This window comes from Rhinolophus ferrumequinum, chromosome 3 (assembly GCF_004115265.2).
Source record: "Rhinolophus ferrumequinum isolate MPI-CBG mRhiFer1 chromosome 3, mRhiFer1_v1.p, whole genome shotgun sequence".
In the NCBI taxonomy this organism is placed as follows: Eukaryota; Metazoa; Chordata; class Mammalia; order Chiroptera; family Rhinolophidae; genus Rhinolophus; species Rhinolophus ferrumequinum.
This window is the reverse complement of record NC_046286.1, coordinates 20,686,294-20,709,757: the sequence shown is the minus strand read 5'-3', so window position 1 is coordinate 20,709,757 and position 23,464 is coordinate 20,686,294. Positions and strand designations below refer to the sequence as shown.

Sequence of the window (23,464 nt, the reverse complement as noted above, 5' to 3'; positions counted from 1 at the left end):
GAATGTTTTCAAATAGGGACCAGTCATAGTGTCTCAGTTACTCGGGCTATTTGCTCAGTGCTGGAAACTGAGTGGGGGACCTAAAAGAAAGTTAATATTCTTTGGCTTTCTCTTCTTTTCCTTTATGCTGCCTTTCATGAGACTCAGATATTTGTTGCCAGAAGGAACATGTAGCCTTTTATCCAGATCCTAATTCCACCAAATGAATATATATTCGTACAAGTATCCTTATACAAGTGCATAGACATCTACGTGTACATATACCCACATGCACATGTACCTACGTACTCTCCCCACATACACACATATGGTGTGTACGTGCATCTGCACACACCATATATATTTGTATCCAATAATAACCCATATACTATTGGGTCAAAACAGCTCTTTGGGACTCTGCACTATCAGTTTCCCTCGCATGCCTTAGACAGACGGATTGTGTATGGAAATCCGTCTGCAAGGGAAGCTGTTTATGGAGAAGGTCAGACCACCATTACGTTTATAACCTCTGCACCATTGCTATTACCAGAGGTTCTTGTCCACACTTTCCCCAGGTATTAAATGCCCAGTTCTTGTTTTAACTTAATAACATTTTGTCCCTCACCTTGTTTATTTCTTCGCCAGTCTCGCAGGTAAAAAGGATAGATGGTATCTGTTCTTTCCAAAGGAGAGGAAACTGAAGTTCAAAGAGGTGGAAAGACCTGCCACCGGCCCCATGGCAATAAAGTAGAGAGAGCAGAGATTACCTCAGATATCTGTGTTCATTTGCCAGCTTCACTAGAAAAACCTGTCTGTTCTCAAAGTGAACAAGAGAGTAAGAGGTGAAGAAAATATTGATAATAGCGGTAGGTGGGGTGGATGTTAATTGTGTAGGTCCTATCTCATTTTCCCTGATAAATGATTTTTGGAAACTTCTTGATAGTTTTTGTATAATATTGGCTTGACTTTGGTTAAGTGCACATGTAACTCCATATTATTCTTTTCCTCTGGTAGTGGGAAAAAAACCCAAAACCGTAAAGCACATCACAGGTTGGTCTTGTGAGTTTCAGGCTCTTCTCTGCGAGCTCGTTCTCACTGTACGTTCTGTCCCCGGGGAGTAGACTCCTTTGAGAAGGGACAACAGCACTGCAGGTGGTTGCTATGGCCGCAGTTCATGCCACTGAGTGCTTTCCTTGCACAGGGAATGAAAACACCATTCTGCTAGGCGCTGATTGAGCAATGCCAAAGCATATGTACTTTGCAGGAATTAAATAATTAACACAAACTTTGTTTCATCCTTACAAATATCCATGTCACACTTATCAAAAATGTTGGGAGAACGATGTATTGTCCCAAGAAGTTGTTCTCCGCTTCTGTTTCACCACTGTCTTCCTGCGCATGACCTTGAGTCATCCTCTGGCCTTTGTGTTGCTATCCTTGTGGCCTTCTTGATTAAAACATTGTAGGTTTAAATTCAGTAACATCTGTGAAATTACAACTTCCATAGCAGGAAGGTGTGCTACCTAAATTCATAGTGTTTAAGTATTCCCTCGTTATTCCCGTATATTCATCAGGTTCATCATTAACAGAATGTAGCAGAGGAAGGAAAGCCTTATTTGTGGCCTGATGTTTTCCTTACCACCTGATGTTTACGTTCTTAATGAAAAGGAAGCACAACACATTCTCTGCCAGGACGAAAGAGAAAATCCCTCTGTTATTCGACTGGCGCGAGGTACCCTGAAATTAAATTGAAGGGCTGTTCCTGAATCCTGAAAGCCAAACAGTTTTGAACAGGAAATTCTTATCTTAACAGCACTTTGCTGTTGCGTGATCTCTGAATGACCCAGCTGTAAGGGTTTGTTCTGTGTTGTGCATCAGAAGTGCTGAGGAAGAAGTGGACTCTTGTTACAAGCCCCGGTGCTCACATCAGGAAAACGTGGACCCACCCAGAAATCACATCAGAGCTTAGTGCCACCTCCTCACAGTTGATGGGGCACATTACTAGCCTGATGAGCCTTTGTTCTTATCTGCAAAAATGGAGCCATGTCCGCCTGTTCACTTTACCAGGTCCTTGGGAAGAGGAAATGAGAGGACTCATATATCTAAAAATGACAAGCTCTTTCAAGGTGCCAATGTGCCAGGCAGTGCTCTAAAAGCTTTACAAATATTAACGTTGAATCTTGCAAAGAAACCCCACAAGGTAGATGCTGTTATTTCCCCATTTTACAGATGAGGAAAGTGAGGCACGGAGAGGTTAAGTGATTTGCCAGCCAGTGAACAGAATTGAGATTTAAAATCGGGCAGTCTGGTTGGTCTGCACACTTAACGACCATGCAGTGTTGCCACTCATATGGAAATAGTAACGTTCTGTTAAAATAGAGATGAACAGTATATGTACATAACATGAGTAAAGGCCTTATACTTTTCATTACCAAAGAATAGAACTCATGGGTATAAGGCTAATCATAACTACCGCTAGTATTCAATAATGAAAAGAATAGAGAGCTAGACATTCTACAGACATATTCATGAATGCTTCATAGTTATAAAGGCTTATACTCAAATACAGTGTATCAGGCAGCATATGTCAACGGACAAATTCAGTTTTCACCAGTCATTTTTAAGAGCCTGCAATTAATTTTTTTCCTAGCTATTTTCCCACTGATAGTTTATTTGGGGACTGAAGTATGATCCATAGAAAGGAAAGCTGCTTAGAGGGACACATGGGGAACCAGAATCTTCATTCTGCTCCTTTGATTCGTGTACATGTTCTCTGTGGAAGTGGGATTAAAGATGAGTTAACCGTGAGGGAAAGGATAAAAACTTGACTGATGGGAGGAGATAGTCAAGTGTTTACGGGAGTGTGACCCAGGGTGGAAGCAAGGTACAAGGTCTGGCGTGTAAAAATGCTACTTGTATTTGAGTATAAGGTGATGTGTTAGGACGAACAGAACAGGGAGACGAGCCAAGTGTGTTGAGGTGGGTGTTACAGATGGTGGCAGACGAAGTTGCAGTGGAGCTCAGGGGCTGGAGGACAAATGACTCATTCTGAGACAAATGGCACCTAAGTTTAGAAGTCACAATTTAGCGCAACTAGAGGAGAAAAAGGGAGTCTAAGAGGAGAAGCAGCATCAATCAAGACGGGAGAGGACCGGAACCACAAATCAAGATTCAGCTGTATGGCTCAAGAGGGACAGGCTAGAGCTCCATAGTACAACAGCCCTGACACATTTCTTGATAGGATTGTGAGTAATTCATACCCCCCCCCCATGACTCACTTTTCCCATCTGTTCAGTAAGAAAACAATGTCTGCCATTTCTTTTCTCATTGGGGTATTTTTAATGCTCTGAGTTTTTAGGAAGAGAGACCATGGTCTGTCAAACGGTTCATATAGTTTCAGGGGCCACGGAAGTCTTCCTGGATGCACTAACAAAAGATCACTGACTAACAACTGCGTGTGTATTTACACATTCTTAAGTCAATTCCAAGATGGGAGCGTACAGTCAGGCCTTCTGGGAGCTGGAGAGTGCCCTAAGGAACAGAGGGTCCAAACATGATGACTCAGTTACACTAAATCTGAGAACGACCTCGCCCACTCTGGTGGGCGTGGATCATCTATATTTAATTAGGCTGAGAATAAGCCTTCCAAACTAAATCACAGCAGAAATTCTTTTCTTTCATTTTAAAGGCCATTCTTGGCTAATACTGAATTTCTGTGTGAATGTGTTGAGTTGACAACCTCAAGTTGATCCTTGCTATAATTGAGGTTTCATTTACTCTTAATTTGGTTAGGATACTGAAGGAATTAGTATAAGGCCACTTGGTATATATATTGGAACAATGGCAGGATAAAGATTGAAGCAATGGAATATATATATAGAGATTTTTTTCCGCCACACTCATATATACAAACACTCATACGTATACATACACAGACATACGTACATTCACATGTGCCGTACAAATAGAAAACTTTTTGTGCCTGTCTCTGGTTTAAGCCAGGTCTAAGTCCTTTGATCTTCTTAGTGCCTCGGATTATGGAAAATAGAAGCAGCTTGCTGGTGGGGAGGAAGTACTTCCTCCTCTCACCTGTGGTCTTGATTGTATGCGGTCACTTCTGTACCTCCAGCCCTTCTGTGTGTACTGGGTCCTAGGCTCTATAATTGCATTCACTTTGTCTGTCTTAGCCAGCCATTCACCTTACAGACCCATCATTCTGTCAGAATACTATTCATTTGGAACTTGACCTAGTACTAAGCTCTGATGTCTTCAGAATGATGAGCAGAGAGGAATATCCTGGTTTATTAAAACACCATTGCTTGCCATGATGCATGACATCTAGGATGTGTTCACATGTAACCACATTACGATCACCCTCCTTGTCCTCTAAAACAGAGAGGGTTTTGGGGAAATGACCTTGACAAAGTAGGTTAGTCCAGCTGGAACGCCCTCTGTGATGAGAACTTCCCGCTCTACGACCTCAGTGCCTCCTACACCGCTTCAGGGTCATTGCTCTCTCTCAGCTCTCAGTTGCTGTCTTGTGAGGTTTCCATCCTCCCACCCTCCCAACAGCCCTGGTCTCTCTGTTGCCCCTACCTACTTGGCCCAGGTAAGCTTCTTCATGTTCCCTACCAATCTATTCAAGTCCTTTGCTCAAGAAGAATATGTTATGAGGCCACCATGTTCCTGCCACGGTGCTAGACATTTGGAAGAAATAGAATTGTGGCCTCTACCCTTAAAGTGCTACATCTAATTAATGAGAGATGGTTAACTTGCCTGTACATGATAGAGCTCTGTTGAAGTTCAGAAGGAAGGGCCTGTTATATCCACCAACGGCAAAACCATGTCCATTTAGGTTGTTTCTGAATCCACAGAGCCAGGAATGGAGTGGGCCCTCTGTGAATATTTATTGGTTGAATGAATGAACGAAGGCTGGCATATTAGAATGGCTTCATGGAGGAAGGGAAACTCAGAGCAGGTCTTGAAGCATGACAACAATTGGGATTGATGTAGACAAAAAATACGAGGGCACAACATTGTTAATGGAAATAAATAAAATGAGCCTAAAGAATTTTTTACCTGATTGGAACACATTTTACACACGATTGATGGTAAATACTGGAAAATAATTTTGTCTCTGTAGATAGACCGAAAGGCATTCAGGCTTGTTAAATAGTTTAAAAAGGAGCCATGGAAGGATTTTTTGGGTGTGTTTGTGGATGGGACAGTGACGAGGGAAAGACAGTGTTCAAATGATCATGAAGTGTGGGAATCCAGACAAGCTGGAGCGCGGAAGGCCTCCCAGAAAGTGGCAGTACGGGGCTAGGCAGTGAGAGCAAGGATTTGGGAGGGGCCAGTGAGAAAAGGCAAACGGGACAGATATGAGATATTTTGATGAAAAATACGGCAATTCCATGACTGTCTGGAGAAAGGTGGATCCAACAGAACTACAAGGTATTTGGATATTTTATCAAAAGTTCAAGAAGGAGAGATGGTCTGGGACAGGTTGATGTGGGGATGACAGCGACATCCAGCTGCTATCCTGTTAGAAACGTCGGTCTAGAGAAGGGTGGAGAAACACATTAGAGATGTAGATTTGAGTATCACCAGCCGGGAGGTGGTTGAGGAATAGTGTAGCTCTTGAGGGATGGCTGTTCATTTCTCCCGTAATGTGCTTGTTAGAATCCGACTTTCACCGTGAGAACGATAGCACATAACAGATAACACCACTGGCAGCCTTAACGGAGGCGTATTTCCAGTTTGGGTGTCCCATTGCGATTTAGAGTCACGTCGTATGAAGTCTGTGTCAGGGATGCTGTCTGCACGTGGAAGGTTCTGGGTTTTCAGAGGCATGTACCATTGACCAGTGGTGTCTGAGTGCATCTGGCAGGTTGGCGTGTTGACTGTCTCCTGCACGTACCCCAAAGCTCTGCTGTACCAGAGACAGGGCTTCCTATTTGATGAGTGAACTTAGCCTTTCACAATGGGAGCTGCAGCTGTACCTCTACTTCTTCTTTAGGCAACATTTAAACTCCTGTTGCAATACACACATCAGAACCTCAGATATGAGCGGGTCATATTCATAAATCCCTGTTTCTCAGACAAAAATTGTAATTGTGATTTTTTTTGTGGTGGTATAAACTCTCAGTACCCATCAGATGATTGTCTAGAAATGGTTGTAATCTCAGATTCTTTGTGGCTGATGTGGGCAGGGTAGGCATGATGTTTTTTTCCTTGAGCGACCCCGTATCTTTTGCACAGTCATCTCAGCCCACAAATGAGGTTTTATATTTTAAAAGGCATTTTCTTTCTTAGAGAAAAATGATGAAGATCGACTTTTGAATTATTTTACATTTTGAATTCATCAAAGGGAAATGAATGCAGTCCTTTGTGAAACCCCAGAGACTCTACATATCAGTGGGATGAATGTATAGAGCCTTCAGTGTCGTATCAGACTCCTTTTCAAATTATGGTTGCTATGAAAAGAACAGTACAGCGGCAGAGTCGTGCACAAGATCAAGCTTGCATGTGGATGCCTTTCCCACTGTCTTTCTAGGATTCTTCCATCGGGACTTAAAGCCGGAGAACCTTCTCTGCATGGGACCAGAACTTGTGAAAATTGCAGACTTTGGGCTGGCCCGAGAAATCCGATCAAGACCTCCATACACCGACTATGTATCCACCAGATGGTGAATACCATTCTCCTCACAACTATTGAACTATGCTTCTTTAAAAATATACCATTATGCTGAGGATAATATTAATGTCACAAATACTCACTTTTCACTCAGAGAAACAGGGCAGTTTGAAACACATATTTGTGGCTATGTTGGCACTGTAGATGGTTTAAAAGCTTGTGTGGTAAATAATGTTAAAAGGAAGTCCATTACACTTTTCTGTAATATAAATATTTTGTATCTAGGCCTTCCTGAAGACCGTTTCCTAAAAGAGTTGTGTACAAGATTCTCCAAAGACCTGTCTGGAAAAACCAGCTAATTGCTATTCTTAAAACTTCCAGACACCTAAGCATTTGCTTTAAGCAGTTAGCCATGGCCAAGCAGTAGCCTGCAGACAAGTTTTCTGTTTCTTCTCTCTCACGCTCTGTTTTCCTCGTCTGCACGCTCAGTCTTTGTGTTTCCCAATGATTTCCTAGCGTGAAATCCTCAGTAGAAATACTGTGAGGCGGACACGCGCTACCTGATGACCGCAGCCACAGCAGTGACCTTCACGGGTCCATGTACCGCACTGAACTAGACAGCAAATAGAAGGACGTAAACGCTGTCCCTGAGAATTGATGGTGTGTGTTGTGTACTTCTGGTCGGTGGAAGCACTAACCAGCGGTCCCCTTTCTCCCCGCAGGTACAGGGCTCCCGAGGTGCTGCTGAGGTCCACGCACTACAGCTCCCCCATTGACGTGTGGGCCGTGGGCTGTATCATGGCCGAAGTGTACACCCTCCGGCCGCTCTTCCCTGGGGCCAGTGAAATTGACACAATCTTCAAAATTTGCCAAGTGCTGGGGACACCGAAAAAGGTAATGATGTGGGACAAAAGCTTGTGGGCCAAAGCCGCCACCCAGTGGCACTGCTGATCACCTGCTCATTCTGGAATCTTTCTCTCACCGTCACGAATCCAGTCCTCCACGGCCCAGTGTTCAGAGACGGCTGCTTCGTTCCCTCCGTCCATGCTTAAGGAGCACACATATCTGTCATGGCTCCCTCTGCTTGTCTCTCTATGGACCCCCAGCTTCCTTGCAGTTTGTCTCTTCTCATGGCTACGGCGCTTATAACCTATTCAGAAGTCTCCTGAGTGTAGCCCTCACCTGCCTCCTGGATAACTCCACCTATGGATATTTACAGCTGTCTGTGAGAGGTTCTCCTGCCGCCCTCACTGTCACCTCAGACTCAGCGTGACTCACCCCCCTTTTGTTTTTTAACTTGTTCCACATAACGCAAACACATGGGCAAGGAATGTTTTACTACAACGATCTTCTTCTCACCTTACATATTGTGTTCAATATTTCAGTTCACTTTTATTTTTCTACTTCTGAATTTATACGTTTTATTGTTTTACATAGGTGTTGCTTGTTTATATATTTTTATTTCAGTTTGAGACATGATGGGCACACAGCACTGTATAAGTTTAAGGTGTACCAGATTGCTTTTTTGTTTATCCCCCCAACTGGCTTCCTTCTGTCTTTTTCCATTTTTGTCTGTGGTCCCATCATAGTCCCAGAGGCCCAGCCTTCAGTCTGTTTCTCTGTGACCTTCTCTCTTTTCCTTACTCCCTTCCCCCTTCCCCAAGCAGTCGGTCCTGACATCCTTTGAGTGTCACTGCATAGTATCTCACACGGCCCTCATCCGGAGTCCCCCTCACAGACTGGGCCATGCTCGCCCTGCCTGTCTGGGAGTATCAATGTTTCTGCCTTCAAGTCTTTTCCCTCCAGCTCATCTTTTAGTCTGCAGCCTGCTCATCCTCCTAAGAACCGATCTGGTACCATCCTTTCCTCTTAAAAGGATGGTACAGCCCCGTTAACAGCCCCGCTAACTGTCATCCCCTGTCCCCTACTTTGTAACTGCACACCCCCTCTCCCTGTGTGCCCGGAAGCCCCTCCCTACAGTGCTGTCTGCCCGACCGAAGATCTTCCACGTACCCAAATCCCGTTCTTCTTCCAAGGCCCCCAGTTATCTTTTTCCTCACTGTTCCTCTAATCTCCTCTCCGTCTTCAGCTGTGTTCTGTGTTATTACAATTATCTGTGTACATATCTGTTCCCTGGACCATAAGCATACTCAGGGCAAGGGTTTATCTCGTGTTTATTTTTCTTCCAGGTCCTAGCACCATTTCTGGTACAGACCAGTCCGTAAGAAAAAAAGTATTGAGTCATTTGAATGAATCATTAATGCCACCTCTTCAAGATTTCCAGTCTCTTGCTGGAATCTCTCCCTCCTCTGGATAGCTGTATCTGTACCTCTCTTGTGACCTTTGTTACTTTTTATTCTGTATTGTGGTTTTTAAATAAATGTCTCGTTTTCTCCTTTGGACAGTAATATCCTTAAGGGCAGGCTTTATACCAGATTATTTTTGGATATTCAACACTAAGCCTGTAGTAGGCACTCAGTAACTAAGTGAATAAATGATATAAGCTGTACATTGTGACACTTAGCTTAAAAAAAAAAAATGCCATCACACCAGAATGTGTCTTGTGAAATATTAATAGTGGAGTGTTGGAATGAAGGGACCATAGAGATTATTTGTTCATCCTTTCCTGTCGTTCACTCCAGCATTTAGTGTCCCATAGTTACAATGGAAGAAAAAACGGAGAGCTTGAGCTTCAGTGGAACAGCTGTCTTTACTGCTGGACTTCGCAGCATATATATTTTTAGTCATCAAGATGGGGATATAGTAACATGTTGTGTTTCCCAAATTTATTTAACTGAGGACAAGACGTTTTGTTTTGTTTTCCCCCACCCCGAAAAAAAAAATCTCATTAGCAGTTTCTAAAACCTCTGTCTCATGGAACACAATTGCGAAAATATTAGTTTGATTCAACCCCTAAATCTCAAGGGAGGAACTATCTTATGTTAAGGTTATAAAACAAGTTGGTGGCAAATTTAGTGTTTTTCCCACTCTTCCCCAGACGTCATATTCTCTGTCTGTCCATTAGCATCCTCTTGTGCTTCGTCACACACGGTGTCGCAATAGTGAAGATGGACCTGGTAATGACATGATGTTACGGGCCCACATGCCAGAGTATAAACACCTATCACAGCGAGTTGGCTGACAAGGTTTTCTGTCTTGTCCTTCTTTCAGACCGACTGGCCTGAAGGCTACCAACTTTCAAACGCAATGAGCTTCCGCTGGCCCCAGTGTGTACCCAATAACCTGAAGACCCTGATTCCAAATGCCAGCAGCGAAGCAATTCAACTCCTGAGAGACATGCTTCAGTGGGATCCCAAGAAACGGCCAACAGCTAGTCAGGTTTTCTTCCATTTTCTTCCGTTTGATGCATTTCTTATGAAGTTCATATTTAACTCTGACTAATTCCGGAAAATCTCATAGAAAGTATTTTATTTGGGATTATGGGTGAAAAATAGTATTGACTACCAGTAATGGTATATTATGCGTAAGAACTGAAATACTTCGAAACTCGCTGTGTATAGTTAAAGTAGGTAAGGTTTAAACAATATAGTAGCTTTGAAAATTGGCGTAAGTTCACATGCTATTATCACCATAGATGTGGAAATGGAAATACGAGGTAAGATTATGTAGCGGTTTGTTTATAAGACAGTACTGGTGGTTGAAAGGCAATTTGAAAATATCTTGTAAAAGTCCAACTCACTTATTTTACATCTGACAGAGAGAGAGCAACAGAGCTGGGATAATAACCGCAATTAGCATTTTATAGCACTTTACAGTTTGTAAATGCTTTAGTATATTTTTATGTGGTTCAAACTCCATGAAGACTCTGTGAGATAGGCGTTACTGTTTTCATTCTATAAATGAGAAAACTGAATCTCAGAAAGTTGAAGCAATTTGCCCTCATCACTCATCCAGTAACTGGTACAGATAGTGCAATCTACTGCAGTTCAGTCAGATAGATGACATGACTCCGCACTTCCGGCTTGCTCAACCTGCCCTCCCCTAGGCCACTTTGACTTAGGTTATAAAATGCACCCCAAAGAGGCATGGTGGTGCTGTGAGCTCCCCCACTCACGTGCCTCCTGCCAGCCACCTTTTGCATTCGTTGTGGCCGGCCCCTTCTCTCACCGGGACTCATTGATAATCACATGGCTGAGATAATAAAAAAGGTGACCAGGTCTAATCAGAGACGATGATTTGGCTAAGCAAAAGTGACAGTGACATTTGAAGACAGTGCCAGTGTGATATTAGAATGTGTGAGAGCTGGAGAGATGATGGTTGGTGAATTAAGGAATTGTAGAAAAGCATCTTTCCAAAGGCTCAAAGAAGAAAGAGCCATAATTCGGTACCACAAGACTCTGGATGGCTCAGGAGGGTTGGAAAATGCTCAGAAATGTACTTCTGGACTTTAAATTCAGAAATATTTTCAGGACAGGAAGGAAGCTTTCTGATGAACCCAATTTTTGAAAGGATGTACACAGATGAAAAGAAAAAGCTTCTGTAAAAAGGAACCAAGAGAGCAATGTGTACTTTTAAGAATAGCGTCAAAAAAGCTAAAAATACCCCCAAATCAGTTGAGACTTGCAAAATGCTTGGGACGACCCAGAAGACTTTTCAAGTTAGATGCCAGGGTCCAGGATCTGTACCAGAGTATCCACATTATTTGCCTCTGTGTCTGAAGCAGCCTTATCTATAATTATTACAGATGTGTATAACCGTCCCAGAGTCACTAAGAAAGGTGATGTTATGTTCAATGATTTCCACTCAAAAACATTAGGGAAGACGGAATATTTCAGAAAGAATTGTCAACCCCAGTCCTATGAGATTTATCCCTTGGCTATCTGGGAAACTTGATGATTCAGAACAACTAACAAGGTTTAATTGTCAGTTGTTCTTGATAGGCTGGTTCAGCTATGTCATGTACTGTGCACTTCGGCATTCCTGATGTAAAAAGCAAGTGTACCTGCTTGTTTTACACTTGATTCGTCAGGGTTCTCTAGGATCACTGTGTTTGGCGCGCTCAGTTGTAGATTATTTTTTTCTCTTTCTATGGATTGGGGAAATGATGATTAGAAAGGTAAAGTATTATATTTAAGATACATAGCAAGTAAGTTACAAAGCCAGGATCTGTGTTGCGACAGAATAGTTTTCAGAAGTGGTAAAGGTAATAGCAGTGTAACTGGCTACTCTAGCCAAATACTTTCAGGTATATACAGTGGCTGATATTTCACATAAGAAGAATCACAGCGGCTGTTATAGATTCAAGGTGCTGTTTTATAGTTGGTTTGGACTAAGAAGTTATAGTAAACTGGTCCCAGGAAATGTGGCCCAGTGAGCCTGACGGTGTTAACCTTCCCAGCTAGACTCTTCTCCTAAAGCAGCCTTCTGTGACATTCCAGGCACTTCGATATCCTTACTTCCAGATTGGGCACCCACTCGGCAGCACCACACAGAGCCTTCCGGATTCCGGAAAACCCCAGAAGGACGGCTTGGAGAAGGCAGGCCCACCTCCCCACATTAAGCCAGTCCCTCCGGCCCAGCCCCCAACCAAACCACACACACGGATTTCTTCGAGACCACATCAAGCCAGCCAGCCCCCTCAGCATCTCATGAACCCCTACAAAGCTGAGGCTTCCAGGACAGATCACCAGAGCCATCTTCCCGAGGACAAGCCAAGCTCATTGCTCTTCCCGTCGCTCCATGCCAAGAATCCTCAGGCGGTAAGCAGCAGAGATTCACTAGTGAGCCTTGTGTCTGGATGGTTACTCTCCTGCCCCCACTTACCATGTAACATAATTTCTTTGTCGAAAGTCTAATTGTAATAAATGTATCTTTGCCATATCATGGAATTGTGGCAAGAGCTTTGGCCTCAGCGTTATAGGTCTAAATTCAGTGTCTGGCTCTGCCTGTGGATCACGGTGCCACCTGTGGGGGCAGCTGCGGTGTGGTGTTGGAGACCTGGATGCTGCAGCCAGATTGCCTGGGTCTCACATCTCAGCTCTGCCGTCTCATAGCTCAGTGGCCCTGTGTTAAGTTACCTGGCCTCTGCTCCTCATTTCCTCATCTGTACAACGGAGATAATAAGACCACCTGCCTGATAGAATTCTTTTGAAGACGAAACGAGTTAGTACTTGAAAGAATTCAAAATAGTACCTGGCCCCTAGTTAGAACTGAACGAATGTTAGTCATTGTTATTATTGATCCCTGTGGATTCAGTGTCCTCGTCTGTCAAAGGAAGATCATAATGCCTGTCTTGCCCGCCAGACAGGGCTATTCATGAGGATCAAAGATCCTGCTGCTGATGAAGATGCTTTGAAGATCGTAAAGTGCCATACTCGTATTTGTAGAGTCTTAGTCCCATTTATGCCCTCAATGGATACGGTGAATGCTGGGCTGTTCACTGAGCCCAGATCTTTCTTTCCCTCTCGGGCTGGGGTTCAAAAGGCAACAACGAGTGTTAGATTCAATAACATGATAACCTGATGAGGAAGTCTAGTTACCATTAGCTTTGTAATGCTGCCTGAGGGGCGGATTTTCTGATACCTTTATACAAAAGTCATGCTTTTCCTGTCAATTCGTTCACTGCGCACTGGCTCCCAACTAGTACAAGGTGAGGTACTGCATGAGATTGCAAGGGTGGTATCTCGAGACTGTTTGCTATACCCCAGCCCATGCCTTGGAAGCAGTGTGTGTTTGGCAATTCCTTATTGTAGCTAATTCTGTAATTAAATAGTATCCAGGTCTGCCAAGAGGGCAAAGAAGACGTTTGCATTGTTTTCTGTAAAAGAGCAGGATGACTGATATCTTAACTATATCTCTTACATCTTGACTTATAACAGTACAAATCATGTTAGCTCTTTTGGCGATGAGGCCTGAATAAGAATCCAGCTATCTTTCTAGTATGGGAGAAATACCTTAAGTTTCCTTTTTTTTTTTTTTTTTAACCTTACACAACTTAGTGTCCCCGTGGGATGAAAACTGATGTCATCCTTGCAGGATCCGTGAGAGACAGAGGCCTGGGAAAGTGTTTCCCACAGTTGTCCTTTCAGATAAGCGGTGCTTATTAGGGAATATGCCCCAGGACCCTCTTTTTCATGACCAAGAAAGTTCAGAATGGGATTTACTCATAGGTGAGCTCCATTAATGCCAAATATTGCTTTTTCTCCTCTCCTTGTATACACAGAAAATCCTAGCTGGCCTGGAGCACAAAAACGGTGAGATCAAGCCCAAGAGTAGGAGGAGGTGGGGTCTCGTTTCCAGGTCAACAAAGGATTCCAACGATTGGGCTGACGTGGACGACTTGGAATTCGGTCCATCACTCACCAGGATTGACCTGAAAAACAAGAAAAGACAGAGCGATGAGACCCTCTGCAGGCAAGTGTGTGGCTTATATCTGCAAACGGACTGGATCTGGGATTTGTGAGATGACCTTTATCCATCGGACGATGCTGTCTGTGTCGTGACGTAAGCCACATTCTCCCCTTTCAGATTTGAAAGCGTGTTGGACCTGAAGCCCTCTGAGCCCGTGGGGACCGGAAATAGCGCCCCCACCCAGTCTTCATATCAGAGGCGAGACACGCCGACCCTGAGATCCGCGGCCAAGCAGCACTATTTGAAGCATTCCCGATACTTGCCTGGTAATCCAAATACTTGCCTTTTCGTTCATCCCTGATAAGAAATCGTTTCCCTGGAATCCCATAGTCACAGAGATTCTGTTTGGAAGGCAATTGCTTGGGGCTTCCCTTCAGAACTGGTGGGAAACATCGTAAAAATATTTGCTGAAGCCCAGGCCTCATATTTTCATTTCACATAGTTGCCGAAGATAAGAAATGTGGTAGAGGAAACTGGGTCCAGCCCCCAAGGAGGGAGGCATGGGTACGAGCCAGGCAGTATACCTGAAGTCTCTGCCCCAGAAATTGCCAGTCCTGGGTGGTCTCAGGAACCCAGGATGGGAGCTTGGTCACACCACCTGGCAGCACTGCAGGGGTGAAGTGTAAACACTATAGTTTGGAGGGTACCCAAGCCTCTCTCTAGATGCTCCATCTTCCAGACTTACAATGTTACCCAACCATGTGCTCACAAATTCATTCAGTCGGTAAATATGTGTTGAGCATCTGCAGTGTGCCAGGCACCAGGGATCTTAGGGGGAACGAGTAGCCAAGCAGGGCCACTGGGTTGCCTAACTCCATTTATATCCAAGGGGCCTCCATTTATAGCCAAGGGGGCTCCATTTATATCACAGTCTATGCAATAACTGTACAGCAGCCCTGCAGGTAGTACTCTTGCCCACATGCCGCTGTAGTCTAGTGGTGGGAGACAGACCCTGAACAAGTAAATATACAGTAGTACAGATGCTAGTGATTGATGTTAAAAGAGCTGTAAAGCGGGGAGGAGGCACCGCTTGGGATAGAGTGGTCAGGAAAGGCCTCTCTGAGCAAGGCACTCCCAGAGGGGCCACAAAGAATGGGAAGGGACTAAATGTGCAGAGAGCTGAGGGAAGAGCTCACCAGGCAGGAAACAGCACGTGCAAAGGCCCGGAGACAGGACGGGGATTAGCTTGCGAGAGGAGAGGCAGAGAAGCCCGTGTGTCCAGAGCACGGCATGAGAGGGTGATGTAGTATGAGGCATACTTTTGGTGTCCAATAAGAAATTTGAATTTTATCTCATGAGCAATGGGAAGCTCTGGAAGGAATTTTCATTGGGGAGTGTCATGGTTTTATCTATATCTGAGTGTCAGGTGGGTGAGGGCCAGGTGAGCAGAGTGCTGGATCAGGCTGAGGCTGGGGTCCCAGGGGTGGGCATGGAGGTGGGAAAGGCAAGCCCCGCTGAGACACTGAATTCCTTGCCCTTTTATCGGGAATTGGGCTGCTAAATACTGCCAGCCTTCATCAGGGTTGGCAGGGCGGTCTTAGAAGAATTGGCCTGGCCATTCCCCGGATGACCTGGAAGAAGAGAGAGCACATGACAGGGAACCAGGTGTGAGAGGCAAAGACTTGTACCACAGTCACCACAGGCAAAAGGGAGCAGGGAGTGAATGGGAGAGTTATTTCTTTTGGGCTCTGAAGGAAGAAGAAAGAGTATAAGATGAATTCAGTCTTTCAGTTCTGCAACATAACTGCTGTGCTTGACACAAATAGGAAAGTGAACAGTCAAGAGGGAAAGTGGTCTGGTTTGAGATGGAGGGGATTGAGGTTAAGGTCGAGGCAGCCTTGGAGATGAGAGGTCGGTGAGTGTCGTCGGTACAGACTGGAGTCATCAGCCCGATGGTAGTGGTGGTCCAGGCCAGGTGAGAAGATGGAATCTTGGGGAACAGAACGCAGAGAGAGGAGAGCAGAGAGCTGCAGAACGAGGAGGCTGGGAGAGGGGATAGAGAAGAACTTAGAAGGATAACAGAAAGGCAGTGGTCTGTGAAGGGGAACAAGTGGGAATATCCAGGAAAAGTAAGCCCAAGACCGCACTAGAAGGCATCAAGACATAAGACACGGGACTGCTCTGTTGGTAAAAGTTTAAGAGACCTCTCTCAGGCCACCCACCAGTGAGACAACACACTACACCCAAGGACCGCGTCTTTCCTTTTCACGGTTAATTTTTGCTTAGATTGTTGAACCTTAGGAAGTTTTTGATAAATTGGGTTCTGCATTAATTGCATCTCTGAAGTCTGGTGCAAGATTGCATACGTATTTTGCATTTTGAAAACATTTCTTTCCTATTAGGAATAAACATAAGAAATGGGATACTCCCGACGCCAGGCAAGGATTTTATTCCATCTAACCCATGGTCTAGTTCTGGTTTGTCTGGGAAATCTTCAGGAACAGTGTCAGTAATCAGCAAAATAAATTCAGGTGAGTAATAATTATGAACTCCTAAATGACAAGAAGCAAATTCTCTGGATGTGGCGGAATGGGTACAGAGAGGCGAGGGTACCGGCTGTGGTACCATGCGGGCATTTCTTACGAAAACCCTGAGCCTCTTTTGCAGGCCGGTCTGTGTCTGTCTGTCTCTCTCTCTGTCTCTCTCTCTCTCTCTCTCTCTCTCCCCCTCCAGCAGGTCCTGGCGACTCAGCCAGCTCCCACTGGGTTTGCCTTCAAGAGTAGCTGGGGAGTAGAGCAGTCTCCCCTGGCTCATGGGACAGACAAAAGTAACTTGACAGAGTCTTTCTTGTACAGTCTGACTTCTGAGGCCCTGCTGCATGGTGGGCAACCTCGGGGAACCGGACGTGACTCTGTCTGCCCCTTGCCCCCCATCTTGTCCCCTCCATCTGATGACCCAGCCTTAGCCCAGGGCGTCAGAACTTCAGGCTGGAAGGTCATTGCGAAGTCCCTCCCCACGCTTTCTGTGATGGGTAAATGAATGCCGTACGCATTCCAGGCCGCCTAACCCTGTTCCCAGCGGACCAGCTTCCCACCCTGTTTTCCCTCGCTCAGGCAGCCCCTGCCTGTTCTGTGCTGCTTTCCCTTCCATATTGTCAAGGAAGCACCTGGGCTTCACTTCCTGCTTTTATCCATTGTGTGCTCATCCATAGAAAGAGATACTCTATCAACACCCACGTGCCCACCACCAGTGGAAGAAGTCAAACTTTGCAGATATGAAGCCCAGTGTCTCCGCCTTCCCTGTCTTGCCCTCTTCCTCTCCTTCCCCCCATTCCCCACCTGATTTGAGTTTTTATCATTTCCATGCTTTTTAAAAAATATACATGAGATATATAGTATGGTTTTGCATGTTTTAAAATACATATGCATATAGTCCTGGCTCTCTACTCCTGTTAATAATTATATATGTAGCAATCATACATATATAGAATATGTATCACATTATGTAGTGTGTAATAGACACAGCATATATAACTACATAATACCATAATTTATTACCTCTACTAGACCGTAATTTATCCCTTCTCTTCTTGATGAACACGTAAGTGGTTTATAATTTTCGCTATTAGAGAGTGTGCTGATGTGGACATTGCTGTGCTCCTGTGTGAGGGTTTCTCTGCGTCTGATAGACACATGTTGGGTTAAAGGGTGTGCTCATCTTCGACGTCACAGATATTGCCAAATTGCTGTCCAGCAGGGTATGGACAGCATCCTTCTTGCCTTAAGTCCTGCTGCATCCTTATTGCCACTTGGTACCATCGAGCTTGTAAAATCTGTGCTAATGTGATGGGTGTGAGACGGCATCTTATTGTGCCTTAAACCTGCATGTCCTGTGTACTTCTGAGGTTGAGCATCTTTTCTTGTGTGCATTGTCTGGGCGTGTTTTCCCCTTTGTGTCTGTACCTGTTCACATTCTCTTCCCCTTTTTCTTCATATCTGTCTAGTCACCCAAAATGCAAAATGTGCTCCAGCTGACCAACAGCTCCTCACATGTGCATTCCAGACCACCGTTACCTCTCAACTTCAAGTGATTGCCAGGAAGGCTCTGTGTTGTGAGGACACAGAGCAGCTCTGCCGCTGAGTCACTCTCTTCTTCATGGCTATGACTTCCATTTGTGTAATGGCCATCGTAACATTCTTCGTCATTCCCTGTGTCGTTCTAAGCCTGAATAATAAGGCTTCTAGAGCGATTCCTTCACCCATCCAGTATATGTTGATTACTTGCCATATGTAAGGCATTCCGTTAACTTCCTACAATGCTACGCTGAGTAGCATACAGTACCAGCCCTTAAAGTACTCTCGAGATGGAGATGCCATAAAAGGTGAATGTATTTAAGCTATTTTAACAGGGGTCAATTTTTCTGGTTGCGGACAAGAATATTTAGTGTAGAATGAACTTGTAATAGCAAAATAAGTAGGGTAACCTGTGTGCTGATCAACAAAAGAATAGTTCGATGAATTCAGTTGTAGCCATAGTCTAGAGTTTGTCTAGGCTGACATGGAAGGATAACTATTCTCTATTATCAAGTGGAAAAAGCAAATTTCAGAACAAGCTAAACCAATTATACTAAAAGAGAGACAATTCCAGATTTCCCTTTTCTTAAACCAACCATCCTCCATTTGGGTGTGGGCTACAGGAGCAACACTGCGTTTGTCCCCCACCCCCCTCCCTGTTCTGCACCCCCCCCCCCCGTCTTTCTGATAGAGTGGTGTTGTGGAATGCTGTGCTCAGAATTCACTGCTTTTATCCTAATGCTTTCCCCGCCTAAAAATAAAGACCTAATTCTTTATTGTTCTGCGCCACTGTCCTTTACGCCTGTTGGTGTCATGTGCGCATGACTTTGTACTAATGAGCTTTTGCTTTTGCAAATCAGTTGGTTCCGGCTCTACAAGTTCTAGTGGGCTGGCTGGAAGCTATATCTCTTCCTTGCTGAAAAAAGAACTTGATTCTGCTATGCAGAGGGTACACTTGGCACCTATTCCAGACCCTTCCCCTGGTAAGTTTAATTTCGGACTATTCACGAGTTGATTCAATCAATAGTTACTGAACACCTAACTGCTTTGTGGTTGTGGGCATGTGGACCTAGGATCCACCAGTGAAGGAGACAGACCAAACTCCCTGTCCCTTGTGGAACTTATACCTTACAGACAATAAATAAACCAAATAAGATGTGCATAAGAGCTAAGGAGAAAACTCAAGCTGGCAGGAAGTAGGGAATATGAGGGTTGGTGTGTGGCATGTAGACTGGTCAATGTTAGACAGGGTGGCCAGCGAAGTGCTCGCTGGAAAGGAGACACTGAGTAAAGATCTGGAGGAGGTGAATAAGCGAGCCGTGCAGTGTGGCCCAGACTGTTCCAGGCTGGGATTCTGAAGTGCGTGGGCTTCGAGACAGGACGGGCTTGGCGTATTCAACGAAGTGCAAGCGTGGTGGGAGTGGGAGGAGGGGAGTAGGAAGAGGAGGTCAGAGAGGTGATGGGGGCCTGATGGCATGTACCCTGCAGACCCCCGAAAGCAAGTTGTCATTGACTGAGAGACATGAGAACTACGGGAGGGTTTTGAGCAGAAGAGTAAGTGATCTGACTTCATCTTCCAGGTTCGCTCAAGTGCTGGTTGTCACCAGACTGAAAGGGGTGAGGAGGTTGGAAGCAGGGAAACCAATAGGGAGGCTGTTGCAGTTATCCAAGCGAGGACGGGTGCGGGTCTGGGCTGGGTGGTAATAGCGGAGTTGGGCTATATTGGGAAGGTAGAGCCAATAAGATCTGCTGACAAATTACAAGTGGGATATGAGAAAAAGAGGAGTCCGTCAGGAAGGACACCAGTGTTTTTGGCCTGACCAAATGCTCCTCTTGAACTCTCCTTGTCTGATGTTTTTGTCACCAAGATACATTTATCTGTACTTTGTTTTCATGGATCCCCTACCAATCAGGCCCACCTTTCTCTTTCCTGGCAGGTTATTCTTCCCTGAAGGCTGTGAGACCTCACCCTGGGCGACCTTTTTTCCACACCCAGCCGAGAAGCACTCCTGGGTTGATCCCACGGCCTCCAGCCGCCCAGCCAGTGCACGGCCGGACAGACTGGGCTGCTAAGTACGCATCTCGGCGGTGATGGTCATGAAGCCCTTTGTGTCCCCCAGCCAGCTGGTGTTCTACCTGTGAGACACTTTCGGATGGTGTGAAAGCAAACACTTTATAGTTATTCTTCTGATCTAAGACATTTCAATATTCTTTTTTAAAGTTTTTTTTTCAAAATATTGGTTTGAATGTAATACCCTGTTTTTGTACAAAATTATTTTATTCTAAAACTGGGTCCCATTATTTTCTTAAACTGCAGCATTTTGTATATATGGATTATGTTTTAGCATTTTATACAGTCAACTTTGTAACAAACTTTTTAAAGATTAATTGATTTTCTTTCGGGGTTCCAGATAATATTTTATACAGATTTTTAAAAATGTAATAATATTGACGCAGTATTGCAACAGGGGTGCAATTTAAGGCTACATGATAAAGGGTTATTTACTCTGTGTGTGCGGATATTTGTGAAGTGGTTAAATTTTAAATGTGGCGCATTAAGCACCTTGGGCTTTCTTGGACTTTCGTGACATTTCTCAATGTCACGTTATTGGTTTGATTTTTTTGATACCATTGTGCCATTCTAGAAGTACTGTTATGTAATTCACTTTGTTTAGTTTTTGTTCCCCAGGTGACAGAACTCTAAGTAAATAATTTTTGAAATTTTACAACATCCTTCATCATGGTTGGAGCTATCCAAATGAAACCAGGCTTCATCATGCTATGCCATTGCATTCTATTTCTTCCATATTTGAAATCAGATTGTATAAGGACTCAGAAAAGGGAAGCTTTTCAAGCCACAAAAGTCTCCGCATGAAGGTTCATATAGTCAATTAAACTGATATCCCTGCCAAAATGCGTGACCAAAAAGTGAAGTTTCAAAGCAGCAGATTTTTTTTTTTATCATAATAACTGATAGAATTTACATTCAGCTCAGTTGTCCAGGCGAGGAACAGACAGTGAATAATCTTCTGTCACAGCCAAAATCTCAGGGCAGTTTGGGGAGCAGAAAAGATTTATGGCAGAAGTTCCACTTACCCAGGAAGTCAAAGTTAGCATGAGGTTAGTGTCATAGTGTGCCACATTTAAACTCTTAACCCTTGTGTAGTTTCTTTCAACAGTGAGAACTCTATTTGTTGGCCACGGCTGTTCCATTGAGAGGAATGTTTACAGCAGTTTTGAAAATGACAAAGCCAGTTTGGAGACAGAAAAAGACAAAAGGTCCACTCTCATCCACCTCTGTAGGGCACATGTGCCTCCACTCATGGTTACCTGAAAGGCAAGAGGAAAGGTCACCAGCAGAGAACATGATATAATTTCAATAGTGTGTTGACTCATTCTCCCAGGGCTCAAGCTACTCTCATTTGGTTCCCGGTTCCAGGATATAGGTAGTTGAATCATATGAAATTGACATTTTCGTAGGTTAAAATGAATATGGGCACTTTGATGTGGTTCCACTTACCATTACCAAGTTGGCAAATTATTACTTCGATGTCCTATTAATACATTGTAGCCCGAAACAATTACCATAAGAGCCCTAACCTAAAGCAGGGAGTAATTTCTGTTTTGGAGAATCTGATTCAAACATGTACTTGACCAAGCGCTGTGATCACTAGGGGCAGGAGAAAAGCACATAATGGATGTGGGTTTGATAGTTAATATTTTCCCGTTAACAAACTGGCAGCAGAGCTTCAGAAAATAAATATGTATGTGTAAGCACAACTTGAAGCTGAATTCATTTCTGTATTATATTCTCAACTCATTACCTAAAGCAACAGAAAATGTGTTTTCAGAGATGAGTCCTTTACTGAGGTTAATATTTATTTTCCCTTTCTGTATTATGTATACAACGTAAGTTAATCTGTACCTTTACCCAGCTTGCCTGGAAAGCTGGGTTTCAATTGTAAATACCCCTTAGAGAAGCATATGGATTGTGAATACCATATTCTTGACACTCTAGCTTATGTTAAAATCATTACACGTTTTAAAATTGAAAAACCTGGTTACCTGCTTATTACACAATATAAAGTGGTTTTTCTAATACTTTCATAGGGCCCAAATTCAGAAAATATTTCACTTTTCTTTCTCTTTTGTTTTCCTTTGTTTATCAGCAAACAACTTCCCTAGGGAAGCTAAACGTGTTTATTCATATGAAAGTCAAGAAGCTGATGTGCAGTTGAGAAACCTAGAAGACTGAAAAATAAACAATGTAAATTCTAAAGAACTAGCAAAATCCTATAAAGCACTCGTTTTTTCTCCCCGAAATGGGTAAAGGACAATTTGTATATACAAACTGTTTACTATAGAAGGGAATAGTGACCATTTTTGGTTAAGTGAAAATAAAGTGCTACCTGTCATATGTATTTTTTAGTTACTGTAGAATTATTAAACGAACTGCAAGACACCACAATGAATGATGAGTTTAATTGTACCTCCATGACTATACCTCATTTCCAATCAGAAAGCTTTCTGGGACATCAGGAAACGGTACAGGAATGGCTCTCATTCTGTGCCCAAAGGTTCAGTGATGGGGATACATGGAAACTGCAAGGCAACTGCACGGGCACAAAAACCACTGTTGGTGTGATTGCTCATTTTACAATAAAAATCACATGAATTTCTAAGCCCTCACCCAGCTCGCATATGGTAGGATTTAAATAAGAAGAAAATTGATTTTCAGACAATTTTTTTAGACGTAGCTCTTGCCAAAAGGACTATATACACTTAATAAATTGACGCTCTGTCATCTTCTGGAGTTATCAGAAATTGAATATAATCAAAGCAACACATGTAAAACAAAACCATTCTTGTTTTGTCAAGAATTGTTTTAAGTACAACTACCAGTACTGTTGGAGTTCATGGGCACCATCTTTTCTCATCTTTTCTCATGCTGGAAAAAGTAGCATTTCCCTTCCATCAAGCCATTGTTTTGTGCCACTTAGGAGAGAAAAAGAAAGCAGGCTGTATGTTCCAACTCAGCATGACCAAAAGCAATATGTTTATAAGAAAACGTTTGACATACTATTATATATTATTTAAAGCATACTGTAGCAACGTGTTTGTTTAATATATGTGGTTAATTTTTAGAATTATTTTTACAATTTCCAACCAAAGTCCTGTATTTTATATAATTTATTGTGAGGACCTTTTCATGGAAACCATTACAAAGACAAACTGGAGGCTACTATCACGTTAATCTGTATTATCAGTTTCTTATAGACACGGTGCTAATATGAACTTAACATGACCTGAACAGTTTTTCTGATCTCAGCTATCTCAGCACTGGTTGCAGTGTAGTCACTAGATTTGATTACAAGGGAGTAACTGAGAATATAAGTATTTATAAAGCAAATATTCATAATGGTGAGAAGATAGGAGGACAGAAAATCACTTACGCAAGCCCCAT

The 23,464-nt window shown here is 43.6% G+C and overlaps 1 protein-coding gene across 5 annotated transcripts in view; it reads left to right on the top strand.

Annotated features, from left to right (window-relative positions):
- The window catches only part of CILK1 (ciliogenesis associated kinase 1), a 55,108-nt gene extending 32,177 nt beyond the window's left edge, over nt 1-22,931 (top strand). For 3 of the 5 annotated variants that reach the window (XM_033102173.1, XM_033102187.1, XM_033102180.1), the window contains 9 exons: nt 6,536-6,668; nt 7,339-7,510; nt 9,788-9,955; nt 12,016-12,336; nt 13,800-13,990; nt 14,105-14,253; nt 16,330-16,458; nt 18,861-18,983; nt 19,938-20,106. In XM_033102173.1, coding sequence (XP_032958064.1) covers nt 6,536-6,668; nt 7,339-7,510; nt 9,788-9,955; nt 12,016-12,336; nt 13,800-13,990; nt 14,105-14,253; nt 16,330-16,458; nt 18,861-18,983; nt 19,938-20,092 — 1,541 coding nt within the window. In that variant the 3' untranslated portion in view covers nt 20,093-20,106. Of the gene's footprint in view, nt 1-6,535; nt 6,669-7,338; nt 7,511-9,787; nt 9,956-12,015; nt 12,337-13,799; nt 13,991-14,104; nt 14,254-16,329; nt 16,459-18,860; nt 18,984-19,937 lie in introns of all 5 variants that reach the window. The other 2 variants (XM_033102164.1, XM_033102197.1) reach the window with 2 other exon arrangements.
- Nucleotides 22,932-23,464: the final 533 nt, after the last annotated feature.